Source organism: Microtus pennsylvanicus, chromosome 1, assembly GCF_037038515.1.
Source record: "Microtus pennsylvanicus isolate mMicPen1 chromosome 1, mMicPen1.hap1, whole genome shotgun sequence".
In the NCBI taxonomy this organism is placed as follows: Eukaryota; Metazoa; Chordata; class Mammalia; order Rodentia; family Cricetidae; genus Microtus; species Microtus pennsylvanicus.
In genome coordinates, this window is record NC_134579.1 from 79,349,596 (window position 1) to 79,366,383 (window position 16,788).

The 16,788-nt window shown below is 39.9% G+C and overlaps 1 protein-coding gene across 4 annotated transcripts in view; it reads right to left on the minus strand.

The window, feature by feature from the left end:
- Spidr (scaffold protein involved in DNA repair) overlaps window positions 1-16,788 on the minus strand; it is a 217,147-nt gene that overhangs the window by 140,118 nt on the left and 60,241 nt on the right. For 2 of the 4 annotated variants that reach the window (XM_075970685.1, XM_075970694.1), the window contains 2 exons: window positions 7,593-7,846; window positions 4,834-4,934 (listed from right to left, as the gene is read on the minus strand). The exons of 1 other annotated variant lie outside the window; for it this stretch is intronic. In XM_075970685.1, the coding sequence (XP_075826800.1) occupies window positions 4,834-4,934; window positions 7,593-7,846 (355 nt within the window). The remainder of the gene's footprint in view (window positions 1-4,833; window positions 4,935-7,592; window positions 7,847-16,788) is intronic. One more of the 4 variants, XM_075970704.1, reaches the window with a different exon arrangement.

A 16,788-nucleotide genomic window follows, 5' to 3' on the forward strand; every position in this document is an offset into this window, starting at 1 on the left:
CTCAATTTCACATATCTGCCTGCCCCTGCCTCCCAAGTGCCGGGATTAAAACCATGAGCCACCATTGCCCAGCTCAAATCGGTTTTCCTATTCAATCTATAAGAACTACAAAAACAGGTTGTAAGAAATAGAACCTTTGTAAAGTTGCTACCTTAAGTAAAGCTGTGATATCAAAAAATATGACTGCCTAGGGGCTGTAATAAAATAGCAGAAACAATGAAGGGGTTAGAAAAAAAGTATGCTGTATTACCAAAATGCCAGGCAGGATGTGCCTACAGGTACGATAATATCATGATTGCTATGAGTACAACAATCAGCTTTCCAACCTAATTTAAGGCCTATTCCACAGGGGAACTTCTGTCTAGTACTTATGTAGATGGGGGGACATCAGAGGACCTAGTGGAGAAGGAACTGCTATTGTTTTGTTGAATGAATATAATGTGCATCAAGTTGTTTCTAAACATATTTGCACCCAAAGAATTATTAATGAACAAAAATTCCTTTTTGTAGATTAAGAGTATTTGAAAAATTCACGATCATTGGTGAAACTCCTAAGAACAAGTTTATTTTATTGCTGTGGCATAGAGGCCCGTTGCTTAGTCACTTATAAGCATCTCGATCACTCTCTCCAATGCTTAAATCATCACAGAAGAGTAGAAAGAACCTAAGAGCTGGAGGAAGGGTGGAGTTATTGTGTTGCAATTTATTCTTAGAGGGAACAGGAAAGATCGTGAGGCTCCAGAAGTGGCAGAAGAAGTAAGCAACCTTCAAGTGCAGGAAGTTCATGAAATTAACAAAATCCACAAGGTCCCTCTCAAACGTTCTAAAAGTAGTAAATAATTCCAGGGAGAGAACACTCTCTGACACGTTTGCATCCAGGAGACTTGGACTTGTCATGCAGCAAGAGTATTGTATCTTCAATTAGCTGTAACTCAGCTGGGGTAGGCTTCTGGTGACACATTTGCCCTTGGGTTATTCATGATCCTGTATACAACCTATCATCATACTCCCATAAGCAACCCTAATAAACTCAATATCTGCTAGGTCAAACTTTGATAGAATCATTACTTTGGTCTACCATGAATAGAAGCTGGTTTGCCTTTCCCTAGAAAAAGCTTACTGAGACTGCCCCTGGAGAGGGAAGTGTCTGGGTTACTAGTTGGAGAGCTCTGTTCTCTGCACCCTAGCCCTAGGAGGCTCATCCCATGGCTCATGCCAACCCACCAAACCCCAGAGACCCTGGAGTAAGCCTCCCAATACTCGCAACCATTCCCTACCACATCTGTGCCCACCACAGCCTTGGCCCAGGCTGCCCCTAGAGAGGTGAGTATCTCTGTTCCCAGTTGGAGGGCTCTGCTCTCTAAGCCCAAGCCCCAGGAGGCACACCCTGTGACACAACCCGACCCAGCAAATCCCAGAGACTCCGGACCAGCATCCACATACACACAATTTTCCCACAGCATTTCATCTGTGCCTACCAGAGCCTTGGTCCAGACTGCCCCAAACCCTACCTACACCTGAAGGAGCCCAAGAATCATATCAGCAGATCTGCCTGCATCTGGAGAAAGAGCAACTACCTAAGCCACAGGCCCTACCTTCACTAACTGGAGAAAGAGAGACCCTAAGAAGCACAGGCATATAGATTTCTGTAAGTTCAAGACTACCCTGGGCTACACAAAATCAACCAGAAACAAATCTAGGTGGTGGTGGCCTACAGCTTTAATCCCAATACTAAGGAATCACGCCTTTAATCCCAGCACTAGAAGAAATATAACATGGGAGGAGAGAGAGGCTCTGTCTGCTTAGTTTGTGGTTGCACAACCTTGGTAGAGGTAAGAATTCTCTAGTGGTTTGGCTGGCTGCTTTGCTTTTCTGATTTTCAGGTTGAACCCTAATTTCTGTCACTGGGTTTTTAGTATTCATGCTACAGTCACAAATAACAAAAAATATCTCGGGATAATACTAACCAAAGAAGTAAAAGATCTGTATGAAAAGAACTTTAAATCTTTGAGGAAAGAAACTGAAAAAGACATCAGAAAATGAAGAGATCTCTCATGCTTTTAGATAGGTAAGATCAACATAATAAAAATGGCAATCTTACCAAAAGCAATCTACATATTCAAAGCAATCCCCATCAAAATCCCAACACAGTTCTCCACAGACCTTGAAAGAGCAATATTCAACTTCATATGAAAAAACAAAAAACCCAGAATAGCCAAAACAATCCTGGGCAATAAAGGAACCTCCAGAGGCATCACCATCCATGACTTCAAGCTTTACTACAGAGCTATGGCAATGAAAACAGCTTGGTATGACATCTTGAAATTTGCAGGCAAATGGATTGGACTAGAGAAAACTACATTGAGTGAGGTAACCCAGACCCAGAAAGACAAACATAGTATGTACTCACTCATAAGTAGATATCAGACATAAAACAAAGGATAACCAGCCTATAGTCCATGACCCCAGAGAAGCGAGGTAACAAGGAGAACCCTAAGAAAGACATACATGGATCCCCCTGGAAAGAGGAATTAGAAAAGATCTCCTGAGAAAATTGGAAATGGGAGGGGGAGGAGGAGGACAAAAGGGAGGGAGGAGGAGAACATGGGGAATGGGATGGTTGTGATGGGAGAATGACAGAGAGGGAGAGCAAGGAAAGAGATATCTTGATTGTGGGAGCCATTATGAAGCCTGTTAGAAACCTGGCATTAGGAAAATTCCCAGGAATCCGCAAAAATGATGCCAGCTAAGACACAAAGCCATAGTGGAGAGGGTGCCTGAACTGGCCATCCCTGGTAATCAGATTGACGACTACCTTAATTGTCATCATAGAACCTTCATCCAGCAACTGATAGTAGCAGATGCAAAGATCCATAGCTAAGCAGTAGCCCAAGCTTCCAGAGACTAGCCCAAGAGAGGGAGGAATGATAATATGAGCAAAGATGTCATGACCATAATGGGGATACCCATAGAAACAGCTGGCCAGAGCCAGTGAGAGCTCACTGACTCTGGAGGACTAGCAAGGGAACCAGCATAGGACAAAACTAGACCCAATGACTGTGGGCGACAGTTGTGTGGCTGGGGCAGTCTGTGGGTCCACTGGCAGTGGGACCAGGATTTATCCCTAGTGCTTGAACCGGCATTTTGGAACCCATTCTTTTTGGAGGGATACCTTGCTCAGCCTAGATATGGGGTGCGGGGAGGGGGGGGGGCTTGGTCCTGCTTCAAAATGATGGGTCAGACTTTTTCTTGACTCTACTTGGTAAGCCTTACCCTCTCTAAGTGGATGGAGAGGGGCTGTGGGGGGGGAGGTGGAGAAACGGGAGGAAGGGAAAGAGTGTGAACTGGTATAAGTAGGCAAAATGAAAAAATATTGTTCTAAAAATTTTTTCAAAGCTCACAGAACATTTTATTAGTTAACTGAAATGGAAGGGATGTAAGAGAAAAAAATCTGTTTGTGGATACTGTGATTGTTGATTTATTTGAAATACATGGTCAGAATCCACTGACACGCATGTGAACTCAAATCATCCTGGGCATGTTATTCTGAAAATTAATATATCTGGCTAATTAAAGTACTATAAAAGAAAGGACAAAGTGAAGTAAGTTAGGTGTAGGCCCATATTTCTATTTGGTATGGCAGCCAGGTTCTGAAGCCATAGGCCCCACTTGATGGGTCATGTATACTGCCAGGAAGGCTGTCTCTAACCTAACAACAGGTCAGGATGTTTTGCTCCTTTCTTTGTAATTTAGAGGATGCCTGATAGAAATGCTGATTCAAGCCTACATGACAGCTAGCATATGGAGCACACAGGTAGATGTGGACATGACAAAAAGCCATTCGCCTGGTTACCTAGGAGACAGAATGCTTGTGTATTTCCCACTCAGTTTATGTTCAGGTATTAAAGCAGTTTGGAGAATAAAACGAGAGGAATTCTTCAGGATGTGAACTCAGGACTTCATGAGGGACCACTGAGAATCTCCCTCCCGATAAAGCCATGTGAGTTGTGTCTTTATTCCCATTTCTCCACACTGATCCAGAGAGACACAGTTTATGTTGGGGTCCAGTTGAGAGAAATAATTGAGGGTCCGGGCTAGCACCAGACCCCGACATAATGGGGCCCAACGTGGGGCTGATCCACGAACCTCGACAGTTAGGATGTGAACAGAGAGCTTGAAATCATTCTTTTGTTAGAGCATAGGAATCATCTCACCCACTGCTTCCTTGAGACAGGGTCTTACATAGTCCAGGCTGCCCTCAAATTTCCTCTCAAGTTGAGGATGACCTTCAACTACTATTCTTCTGAGTGCTAAGATTATAGTGTGCACCACCACACTTGACTTATGCAGTGCTGGGCAATGCACATAGGACTTCATGAATGAAAGAAAAGCATTCCACCTATAGACCTACAACTGTAAACCCTGTAAGTCTTTTTGGCCTGAACAATCTAGTAATTCACCAAAATTAATACACTTGAGATATATATATATATATGTGTGTGTGTATATATATATATATATGTATGTATGTGTGTGTGTGTGTGTGTGTGTTCTTTAGCCCTTCGAATACACGCTATAGACATGCACTGAGATAGATAGATCTTCAGGCTTGTATAGCAAGCATTTTACCAGCCCAGTTAGCTCCCACACCCCACCAAAATACTTTTCAACTATATTTTGAAAAGTATCCCCCAAAACAAAGACTATTGGAAAGAATTTTTTTTTTAAGTCACAAAAACACAAACAATCCACCTTCATGTATTTGATGTGAGAAAAGACTTTTTACCTGGAATATTTTGTACCCATCATCTAGATGCTTATAAAAAATCTTACCTAAAGGTGTCATTTGATAAGAAACACATCGATGTCTCCACAAAGAAATGGCAGATCTCTCGCGATTCTGCAGTTCTTTTAGTCTCTCTGCCAGCCCGCCTCTGTTTAATTAAATATAATATACGATGTTTAAATAAACAGTCCTCACAACAACTGCAGCTTTCACATTTCATACCCTCAACAAAAACGGACGAAATAAGGAAACCCTTTCTGTGTATCATTTCCAATTCCTAGTTTTCCTAGAGGTCTAGTCCCTGATTCTTACCAAAGCTGAACTGCCATTGTATTCACAGAATTTGACAGGTAAGTCGGTATGGTTCCCTTTCTACACTTTCTTAATTTGTTCACTCCTTAGATGTGCTGTGTGTTTACTAGCTGCACTCGTCACTTGGCTAGGGCTAGAAAATGCTGCATCCTGCCATGCAAATAGGGCCTCCAAATGTGCAGAAAAATAAATGCAAAGTGAACTCAGAGCTTCAGACAAGACTGAACTTGCCAACCCGTTGGTGGGCACAATAATCAAACAAAAACATTACTTGGACTCTGTAAGATAATTTAGTACCTACATACTACAAGGATCATAAAGTTAGAAAAGGGCAAAGCCAAAAAAAAGGGAGCCAAAGGAGAGAAAGAGGGAAAGGAGTAAAGGAAGGAAAGTTCTATGGGTTTTCTGAATTACTTTCCTCTATTTCATCTACCCACCTCACCTAAATGTCTAAATCTGAAATTTACAAGGTGCCTGTCTCCATTAGTTCATGCCTAAGAACCTACCACCACCTAGTAGCCTAACTCCTGCAGTGTTAAGTCAAGCACTTCCCATCCGAAACCTGCTGCTCCTACTACTACCTCGTCTCTACTACTACCTCGTCTCTACTACTACCTCGTCTCTAACAGTGCAGCGACTTTACCTCCTGGCTGACAATCAGTCTTCACAGAGGATAGTCAGAGGCGTACTGCCATGCTTCCTGCATACAAAAACAAGCTTGGCACACAGAAGGTCCTCAACAGGGTTGGGAACACTATGTTCTAGGCCTGGATAACATCACATGCACCATTAAAATCATCCTCCTTTCAAGGACAACATATTCTCCACACTCCTTCCTTCCTGGTAACTGAGCCCAAAGCCACACACATGCTAGACAAATACTCTATCACTGAGTTAGAGTCCTAGCTCCTGGGTTTTTAAGATGAGATCTAATGATGGAGCACTCTAGTCTAACTTCAAAATCACCATGTCACCCAGGCTTGTCTCGAACTACAATCCTACTGCTTATAGCATGATTAAAAGTATGCATTATCATATCCAATTACCATTCTCCTCTGAAGCAACAACTTCATTTGGGGCATTGCTGGACTCAGATTTGTAATAACTGACTATCTTGAGTCATAATGCTCACTGAGTATGACTGAAGGGTTTCACTTATGTCATTCCCCACTATGATACAAATTAAACCATCAAGTGGTACGTATAGCTTTACAACTGGACCCACCAGCATCAGGAATGTGTTTGATGTCATATGGGCTGTGTTCATTTTAGCCTGGACTCATCCAGGATTTTGTCTTGACCATTTAATAAGCGCTTTTTGAAAACTGTGACTCTAAATCCCATGAATCCACTGGTCTTCCTGCTGTATATAACCAATCTCATGCCACTAAGTCACTGACTGTACTCGGTGTATCATGGATCTTTCTTGTCCTTTGGTCTCATGACACAGTCCACGATTTTTGGATACTAGGAAGTGGTTTATCAAGAATGGGTACACATCCTTGTGCCTTATTTATAAAAACATGAGAAAGGATATAAACTTTCTCAGCATAGTGCATGCACCCATTATTTGCCTCTGTAAATATTCTTTCTGGAAATACTATTCTCTGCAACTATTCTGGGGGGACTAGATCTCTTTCAGCACATAATCAGCTAAATCTCTCCATCCAGAGTGTGAGTTTAGGCATCAGTTCTCCCATTGTACCGTTCACTGCTCTCGGTTTGCTGTGCTAACAGTGTAAAAGACCTGATCGCCCTCACAACTGTGTTCTCCTCCACTGTGATAATTCACCTAGGAGCTCTCTGTCACTTTTAGCTTAAAGCACTGCTGGACATAGGTTCCTTCTCACTCTCAACGTTTTTGCCTATGGACAGGGACATTATTTTGTTTCAGTTTATAACAAACAAAAACACCTTAGATGACATGAGGTTGTGACATGTCTCTAAAGGTTCCCGCACACATTCTGCTTGGCTCACCAAGGCCAGTCATGGACTGACACACTAGTAACAAGGCTATTCACCCACTGTGGCTCTCCTCAGCCATGTGAGGTACTTTTATCCCTTAAATAAGGCTGTCTTGTATTCTTAAGCATTAATTTGGCCACTCATTCTAACCATACTCGTGCCACACAGGTAAGCTAGTGGACTTATATTTATTTTTATTTTTTCTCTCTATAAGTTATAATTGGTAATGAAAGAGTGTCTCTAACAGAGCACCTGGAACACTGATGTTTAATAAAACTTGAAGAGCAAAGAACACATTTCCACCAAAGTGAGGAGTCGTGCAAGCTATTCATGACCAAATCCACTAATGCACCACTGAATGAACAACTCCATAAATTGCCTCCAAAATAGGCTTACTAATTGTCTATCAAAATCAGAATTGCATTTTAATTTTCTTTCTCAATTAAACAAGTATTTTAAAATTAAAGTCAGTCAATATTTTAAAGAAAGAGAAGAATTGAGGGAAAGAAAATTACAAACATGATTTAACCTTAAGAGCTTCTTCTTTGTTGCTGAATTTTCTGAAGTCTTGGGAAAGCTGGATGTGTATTTCTGGGGAGTGCTCAATATGGGCTCAGCTGAATTTGCCCCTGAGTCAGTCTGTCTGTTCAAAGCCCATCTTGAATCTGATTTAAAATCCACCCAGAATTTGTGAGGGGATTCTGAATCAATAAACAGGGCATTCTCTGGGTCATCTTCTTTGTCACTATCTGATGAATACTCCAAAATTTCTGTAGAAATTGGCTGCAAAAATTAAGAAATGTAATTAAATATTCTTCATTTAATTCCAAATGCATATATGTCTATCATTGTTTTGACAAAAAACTTAATACTCAAAAATAAAGAATAGGTTAAACTAGTTGTAAGCCAGGCATTATTTTATAGACTCCATCGAAATCAACACAAGTGGTTTTTTTTTTATTATCATCCTTCAGCAAATCAGTGGCACATATCATATGTACTCAAGTCTCCGATGTCAACTGGTAACGTATCTGAGAGTCTAAAGTAGTCATTATCTGACACTCATGGGGGGCATTGTTTCTTTCTTAGCTTTTCAGTATTAGCAAGGAGATAACATACATTATTTCTCATGAACCAAATATAAAGATACTGTCTCCTTAGGTATAAAGTATTTTAATTCAGCAGTGAAGCCTTTTCTGGCACAATTCCAATATATTTTCTAAAGTTCAGTTAGAAATCTTTAACATAAACAGGGATTATTTAAGAATGCCTAATATTTCTTAAAATATTTCTTCATTGTTTTATTCAAATGTCTAAACTTGTAAAATAAGGTTATTTTTAAAAGTGGAAGTAGAAAACCGAAGTTTGTATCATAAGGCCATATTGTAGAATCTAATACTTTCTTTTGATGCCTTCTGTCTTTGCTCTGACATACACTGTGCAGGATTTTAATGCCAATTTGACATGGCCCAGAGTCATCTGGGAAGAAAGAATATCAGCTGAAAATGCCCTCATGAAACTGTCCAGTAGAGCATTTTCTAACTAGTGACTGACAGGGAAGCACCCAGACCCTTGTGGCTGGTACCACTCCTGGTAGGCAGTCTCCGCAGAGTATTAGAAAGCAGACTGCACTGGGCGGTGGTGGTGCACACCTTTAATCCCAGCACTCAAGAGGCAGAGGCAGGCAGATTTCTGTGAGTTCAAGACTAGTTTGGTCTACAGAGCCCATCTATTTTGCGAGATTAATGTTGACCACATATCCCTGGCAATGCAGGAGGTGTTTGAGTGAAAACAGGAAGCAGAGTGTGAGCTTATATGTGCATTGTTATTGAAGTAGCTAGAGCTTGCTAATAGGCACAGGAGCTTATTGCACTGGGTCTTTTCTGAAATTATATTGTTAAGTACATATGAGAGTCTTTAAAATACTATCCAGTATCATCTAAGAAACATTTTTAAGAAAAGAAAAAAAAAAGAATGAAAAGCATGATTCTAGTTCCTACCCACCCTTGCGGTTCTAAGCCTAAATCATGGCAGTGAGATACTTATCTATCAATTAATAAGCACTAGGAGTACGTGCTTTCATCACAATAAGGCTTCCAGATAAATATTAAAAACAAGTCACAAAAAAGAACCAGAGCATTTTAAACTGAGAAAGATGGTTCACAATATCTTTAGTATTACTTGAGAAATGCATATCTAAATAATTTTATCTTTTCGCTATGAGCCATCCCTCCCACCCCCGTGAGGACTGAGCACAGAGTTCTCTGTCACTTGTCACTCTCTCCGTCAGCAACTCCCCGCAGCCCAGGCACACTATGAACTGTAATCCATCAGCCTGGACCTCTGAGCTGGGACTTTAAGCCTATGCCCTTAGGCAAGGCTGCGAAGTTTTCTTTAGAATAAAGGTTTTCATTTCACCCTAAAGTAAGATCTCTCAAGCTCAGTTCTGTTGCCAGTTAGAGCTAAGACAATATGGAGGCCATTACTGTGGAGTGTTTAGCAACATCCCCACCTACACCCACCAGATGTCAGGAGCACAAGTTCAACCCGTAATAATCACAACATGTCCAGACACAACGTAATGTTTCCTGGACGAGCTATCCTCAGTTAAGAGCCACTCTCCTAGAAAGAGGCACAGCTTGTGCTACAGACTCAGGCAGATGTGAAGAGGATTCAAAGTACACTGGAGGCATGGTAGAAACCAGAACTGGTTCCTTATAAAACACTGCGATACAAGCATTGTCAAAGAAATTTTACTTGGGTTCTGAAAACACATCAAGAGGAAACCCTCTGTGGCCTCTGCATCAGCTCCTGTCTCCAGGTTCCTGCTGTGTTTGAGTTCCTGTCCTGACTTCCTTCAGTGATGAAGCATAATCCTAATAAACCTCTCCCCCTCCTCCCAATTCTCTTTGGTCATGTTTTTTCTATTACAGCAATAGTGACCCTAACTAAGATATCGTGTACAGGTCTTTGATTTATGCTCCACTTATTGACATATCTAGTTTTTTGTTTGTTGTTTGAGTTCTTTTTGTTGTTGTTTGTTTTTACTAGTACCATGTTGTTTATAACAGTTTTGTAATATAGCAAGAAAACTGGTATAGTAATAACTCCAACATTGTACTTTTTTACTCAGAAATATTTTAGTTATCTGGGGTCTTCTGAGGTCACCTATGAGTTCTGGAATTTTTATTGGGTTGACACTGAATTTATAAGAGTCTTTTGGTAGAGCAGTCATTTTTACAATAATTCTACTAATTTCATGAGCTCTGAAAGTCTTCTCATGATCTAGTGTCTTCTTCAATCTTTCTTTAAAGTTTTCATAAAGAAATCTCTTGCTTTCCTGGTTAATATTTATTTGTACATTATTTAATTTTGTTTTGATTCTATTTTTTAAACTCCAGTGGCCCAATTTAATATAATCCCTGTACTTATTACTAAAAATTAAAACAAGATTGCCTTTATTTTCTCTGCAAACGAGAAAATCCAAAGATCTATCCCAATTATTACCTTCTAAACCAAAACACTCCCAAATTCTATTGACATTTTTTCAAGTTATTGTATTTAACCCCAGACTTGAGGCTTATAAAACTCACAGAATATCTGATACTCATTCTTGATTTTTGGGTCAAATTAAAGTCATTCACATGTATTCAAACTTAACACATTCTATATCATGTAACGGTAACAAGTGTGGAGAGAGATCATCCAGCACCAGAAAAATCAATCAATCAATCAATTGACTACCACAAAACTCACTACTGTACAGTTTAATCTTAAAAAACAAAACCAAAAACTTTCACAACTGCTGTATGGCATTATGAGCAGTAAGGGCAGTATACAGCTTAGCCCTGAACTGACTGCCCTAATTTTTCCTAATTTTAGCATTCTCAGAAGGATCCTACGTGTGACACAGGCAGAAAGTGCAAAGGCATCTGAATGGTTCACCTTCTACAAACTCATTTCCATCACGGCTTTTTAGTTTCTTTTCCTTCCTCATCAGTATCTTCATCCTTGCTACAGGATCTTGGTGCGTAGACAGTAATGTACGGACTCTTCTCTTGGGAAAGGCACTTTGGAGCTCTCTCAAGATTTTCTCACTTTTGTTCTCAAGCAGTCTCATCTTCATGAACAGCGGAGATGGCAGCTGCAGTGGAGGCTGCAGCGAAGACCACATACTGCCGGGGAAGCCGGAGGCTTCTTGGCACTGGGGTTGACAGTCAGCTTTTTTAGGTCCTTTGCTAAGTGTTGTGGCTGTGAGATTCCTGATTCATCCGAGGAGTCTTGTTCATCTGACTGAGGATATTCTGGGTTCAGGAGTGGGTCGAACTCTGATGGATCCTCCATGACAATGGGCAGAATCCTTGAAAGTTAGCTTCAGACTAGTTAGTTTTGGAAAAGATAGAGACCCAATCTCACTAGCAGAGGCAAAGTCTTGATTTTAAATGTAAGTGTTTGGGTATATATATAACATAAATCAATTTTATAGGTCAATTTCATGTACTAATACTTTGCTAAAAGAACAGGTCATTTCTAAAAGTTTTCTGGTGGAATTTTGGTGATTTCTTATGAATAATATATCATATTCAAATAGGAATAATTTGACTCCTTCCAGTTTGTATTCTTTAATTTCCTTCTCTTGTCTCTAACTAGGCACTACACTGAAAAGGACTGGGTAATAATAAAAACTCTGCCTCATTCTTGACATTAATATAATTGCTTTGGGGTCTTCATTATTTAGGTTTATGTTGTGTAGTATTAGGGGCGGCAGGGCTGCGTCCCCAAACACCCCAGCCGCCTGGCTCGCCCGGCTAGCTTATGCCCCAAATAATTACACGGACACTGTATTCTTTTAAACACTGCTCTGGCCCATTTCTAATCATCTGTGTAGCGCCCCTAGGTGCGCTTACCGGGAAGATTCTAGCCTAAGTCCATCCTGGGTTGGAGCTTCATAGCGTGCGTCTTCCCTGGAGCAGGTAGCATGGCGTCTCTGAAGGCGTCTGCTCCGGAGAGCAGAGCTGTGGAGTCTGACCTCACTTCCTCTTCCTCCTGGCATTCTGTTCTGTCTACTCCTCCCACCTATCTTCTAACCAATGAAATGGGCCGAGGCAGTTCCTTTATTGCTTAGCCAATAAAATCAACAGATTGATATATGACACTCCCACATCAATGTTGGCTAGAGATTTATTGTATACAGCTTCTACTATGTTATAGTATGTTCCCTCCAGTCCTACTCTTTTTAGGACGTCTATAAAGACAGAATGTTGGATTTTGTCAAAGGCCTTTTCTATACCTCTTTAGATGATCGTATGATTTGTCTTTAAGGTAGTTTATATGGCTTGTTGCATTTATTGAGTCACATATGTTGAATCATTCTTGCTATGATTTTTCTATTATTTCTTGCCATCTACTACTGGATTTGGGTTTGGTTTGGTTTTATTTTTCCAAATTGCTGAGTTGCATCATGAAGTTATTTGTGTTCTTTCTGATGTTTTAATGTAGACTGTTGGAGCTATAAACATTCCTCTTGATAATGTTTTTAATGTGTTCCAGAGGCTTTGTTGTTCTGTGTTTTCACTTTCATTTAATTTCAGGAAGCCAAAATTATTCTTTCTTGACTTGTTCTTTGAATCAAATATGATTCTGACTGAAGTAACCCAGACGGAGGAAAAAAAAATGTCACACATTCTTTCTTATTTCTAGATATAGGCTCTTAATCTTTATTTACATATGTAACCTGGAGCAATTGCAGAAACCAGGAAAGGGAAGAAGGTACACAGTGTGGGAGATAGGGGTGATATTCTAGAAATGAGGCTAGTAGAAGACAGGTGCATAGAAGAGAAAAATTTAAAAACATGGAACATTTTAACCAGGCAAGGGAGAGCAAGGACAATGCAAAGGGTAAAGCGGGGAAGTGGGATAAGTAATATGAAGAAGGATGCTTGAAAAAGCCACAGGGAAACTTTCTTTATGTTTCCTTTAAATAGATGTATGGACACCTGTTCATAGTTTAGATTTCTTCTCTTCTACTCTCTTTGGTATTATTTGTTCTTGCTGTTCTATAACTCTCAGGTGTGTCATTAAATTACTAATGAGATTTCTCCAGTTGTTTAATGTGGGCCCTTTGTGTCATGAACTTGCCACTAAGAAATGCCTTCACTTGTGTCCCACAGGTTTGGCTATATTGTGTTTTCATCTTCATTCAGTTCTGCACAGTTCTTTATTTTCTTCTTGACTGCTGTCTTAATTTTTGTTTAGTAGTAAGTTGTTCAGTTTCCAAGAGTTTTTACACTTACTGCTCTTTCTGTTGTTTTTGAAATCCATGGGTGGTCAGATAAAATGCAAGGTATTATTTCAATTTTCTTGTATCTGTGAGGACTTCCTTTATATCCAAGTATGTGGTCAATTTTAGAGAAATTCTACAAACTGCTGAGAGAAAGTATATTCTGGAACTATATTATTCGAGGTGTTTCCTCATAGAAATGTCTGGTCTGGTCTTGGCTGAGTGGGTGTTCTGCTTAGGTTGCTTTTCCCACTCTGGATCCCAGACAATTTTGGTAGATGGGAAAAACAAAGTGTTTCTATGGCTCAATGGTAACACAGAGAAACAGAAACGCTCTAGGCTGAGAGAACAGCAGGACAGAGCCAGAGAACTCTAGGACTGCATCAAGAGATAGAGTCCCCAGGGAACGGAAATAAGGTAGGAGGAAGGGCTCCTGTAAGCAGTTTGTAGCAGGACTAAGAAGTCCAGGAAGACCTAAATGGAAGACAGGAAGTAGAGAAAATTGCGTACTTGTGTCTCAACCTGGAGTTGCCAGTAGGGAACTGGTTGAAAGTGCTTCTGCAAGTCAGCAGCTAACACAAAGAAATAGAGATAGGCTAGAAACAAAGGCTGAGGAAGTCTATGCAATAGCTTTTTCTAAAAAGGAAAGAAAACAAAAGACAAAACTGCAGGCAAGGATGTGGGAAACAGGGAATACATATGCACTGTTGGTGAAACTGCAAACTGGTACAGCCTCTATGAAAAAGCCAGTGCGCTGTTTCCTTTAAAAACTTAAAAATAGGTCTTCTATAAGACACAGATCTTTCATTCCAGGGCATATAGCTAAGGAACCTAAGATCCTACTACAGAGAGATACACTCATCCATGTTCACAGATGCTATCCACAATAGCTAAAACAGATAAATAGCAAGATGTCCATCAACAGATAAATGAATAATGAAAATGTGGTACCTATACTTAATGAGTTTTATTTGGTTAAAATTGAAAGGAAATTTGTGAGTAAATACATGGGTCTGGAAAACATAACACTGAGTGGTATGCGACAATTGTCTATATTCTTTCAATTATGTTTTAAATAAATGCTGATTGGTCAGTAGGAAGTATAGGCGGGACAACGAGACAGGAAGTAGAGGCAGGTAAATGAGAACAGGAGAATTCTGGGAAGGAGGAAGCCCATTCCTCCCCAGTCCTGCTCAGACACAGAAGAAAGAAGATGTAACCTGCCCTGCTGAAAAAGGTACCAAGCCATGTGGCTAACATATACTAGAATGAGCTAATATAAGTTATAAGAGTTAATAAGAAGCCTGATATAATGGGCCAATCCAGTTTATGATTAATGTAGACCTCTGTGTGATTTCTTTGGGGCTAAACAACTGTGGGACCTGGTGGGAGGGCAGAAACCAAGCAGGACAGAAACCCCAACAGCTGTGTGAAGAAATGCATATGCAGAAGAAGAAATGCTGAACATTGTTTAGACCTATACAATACAGAATACTAGAAATCAACCACTGACAAGGAGGGGGACAAAAATCTTATGGGACGGGGGATAGCAGAACACAGGTAATATGAAGGAAAAAGGGGAAATCATGGGGTGGCAGGTTTTAAAACAGAGGAGGTCAGTGTATGGCTGAGGCAGGAATGGAGGAGAAATATATAACACTAAGCATGTTTTTAGAAGCTATATTTTAAAAACCTACTATTTTATGAGCAACACAATATCATATTTAATTAAGAGTTTAAGTAGAGCTACTCTACATAAGGGATAAGAAACCACAGGTTGTCAAGTGAAAACCCACTTCCAGGTAGAGGAAGATACCCTCTTTTGAGTTGTTGGTCAGGGACATACTTCAGATCCTTCTACTGCCCTATTGCCATTGCTCTACTTCTTCCACCAGAACTTGACTACGAGACGGTATTGCTAAAGATACCACTATATCACAGCACATGGAAAAACCAGGTTGGTACTGACCAAGAAGCTTCCTCTTTGGTGGCTAACCTTTAAAGTACTGAAAGATGCAGGATAGATTATGAAGTTGGGGGATGACATCAACAGGCTTATACATCTGTGAACCTTGTGAGCTATAATAATGACTAGCATGACAAAATATGTTTATGGGTCTAATAGTAACAAAAATATTATAGCTAATTCCTGATTGGATATAAGACCCAGTACTTAGAAGGAAACACATTTCTGGTATAAATCTGATTCCTGGTATATGGCTGGGGATGTCAACAGACCCCAAGACTGAACCTAGGACTATTCCATTAAATTAGTATCCATCTTTCTCCTAAATTCTTATCTCTACACTCATAGGGTAGTGTCTCTCTCTCTCTCTCTCTCTCTCTCTCTCTCTCTCTCTCTCTCTCTCTCTCTCTCAAAACTCATCAGGGTTTTCACTGTGCAATGAACACTGATTAATAAACTCACAAGCAGAGTGAAAAGTGAAAAGAACAAGTATCCGTAGAGTGTCCTAGCCATAACCAGAGCATCAATACAATGGACAATAAATACTTTAAAAACTGTTCAACACCTTTAACTATCATGGAAATGCAAATTAAAACCACTCTGATGACTGAATTATGGCTTAGTTAGTAAAGTGAGACTTTGGTCTGATCCCCAATCCTGTAAACCATGATCCAGCATGGCTGTAATCCCAGAACTTGGTAGCTAGAGGCCTGAGGACCAGAAGCCCAAGTTCCTTCTATTATCCAGCAGTTTCAGAGCATCCAAGATTAATGAAATTCTGTCTCAACAAAATGATAAAATAACTTTTAAAAACACTTTAAGATTCCATATTAACCGAATCAACATAGATACTATCAAAACTAAACTAAACAAAAATGTTGGTGAGAATATGGAGAAGGGAAGACCCTTATTTAGTGTTGTATGTGGAAAATGATAAAATTAATGTGGAAATTCTCAAAAAAACTAAAAATAGAATAAGATCAGCAAGATGGGTGAGGGAATAAAGAAAAGCTCCGGCCTTCAATCCTGATGACTTGAGAACATCTAGGACCCATATGGTAGAAGAAGAGAGCTAACTTCCACATGCATATAAAGGGTTTTTAAAAATCAGATTTACCGCTAAGGGGGTACACTTTTAATCCCAGCACTCAGGAGTTAGAGGCAGGTGGATCTCTGTGAGCTCAAGGCCAGCCTGGTCTACAAGAGCTAGTTCCAGGACAGCTAAGACTGTTACACAGAGAAACCCTGTATCAAAAAAAAAAAAAAGAATTACCATATGATTCAGCATTATCATTCCTGGGTAAATACATAATGAACACTATATCGAATCAGTCACAAAGATGCTTGTACATATGAGTTCATTCTTACTCTATCCATAATTATAATAGAGAAATAAAATCAGTCTTCATGCCTATCAAATGATGAATGCATAATTTTAATCAGCTATAAAGAAAAATGAAATTTGCAGAAAAATTGGTG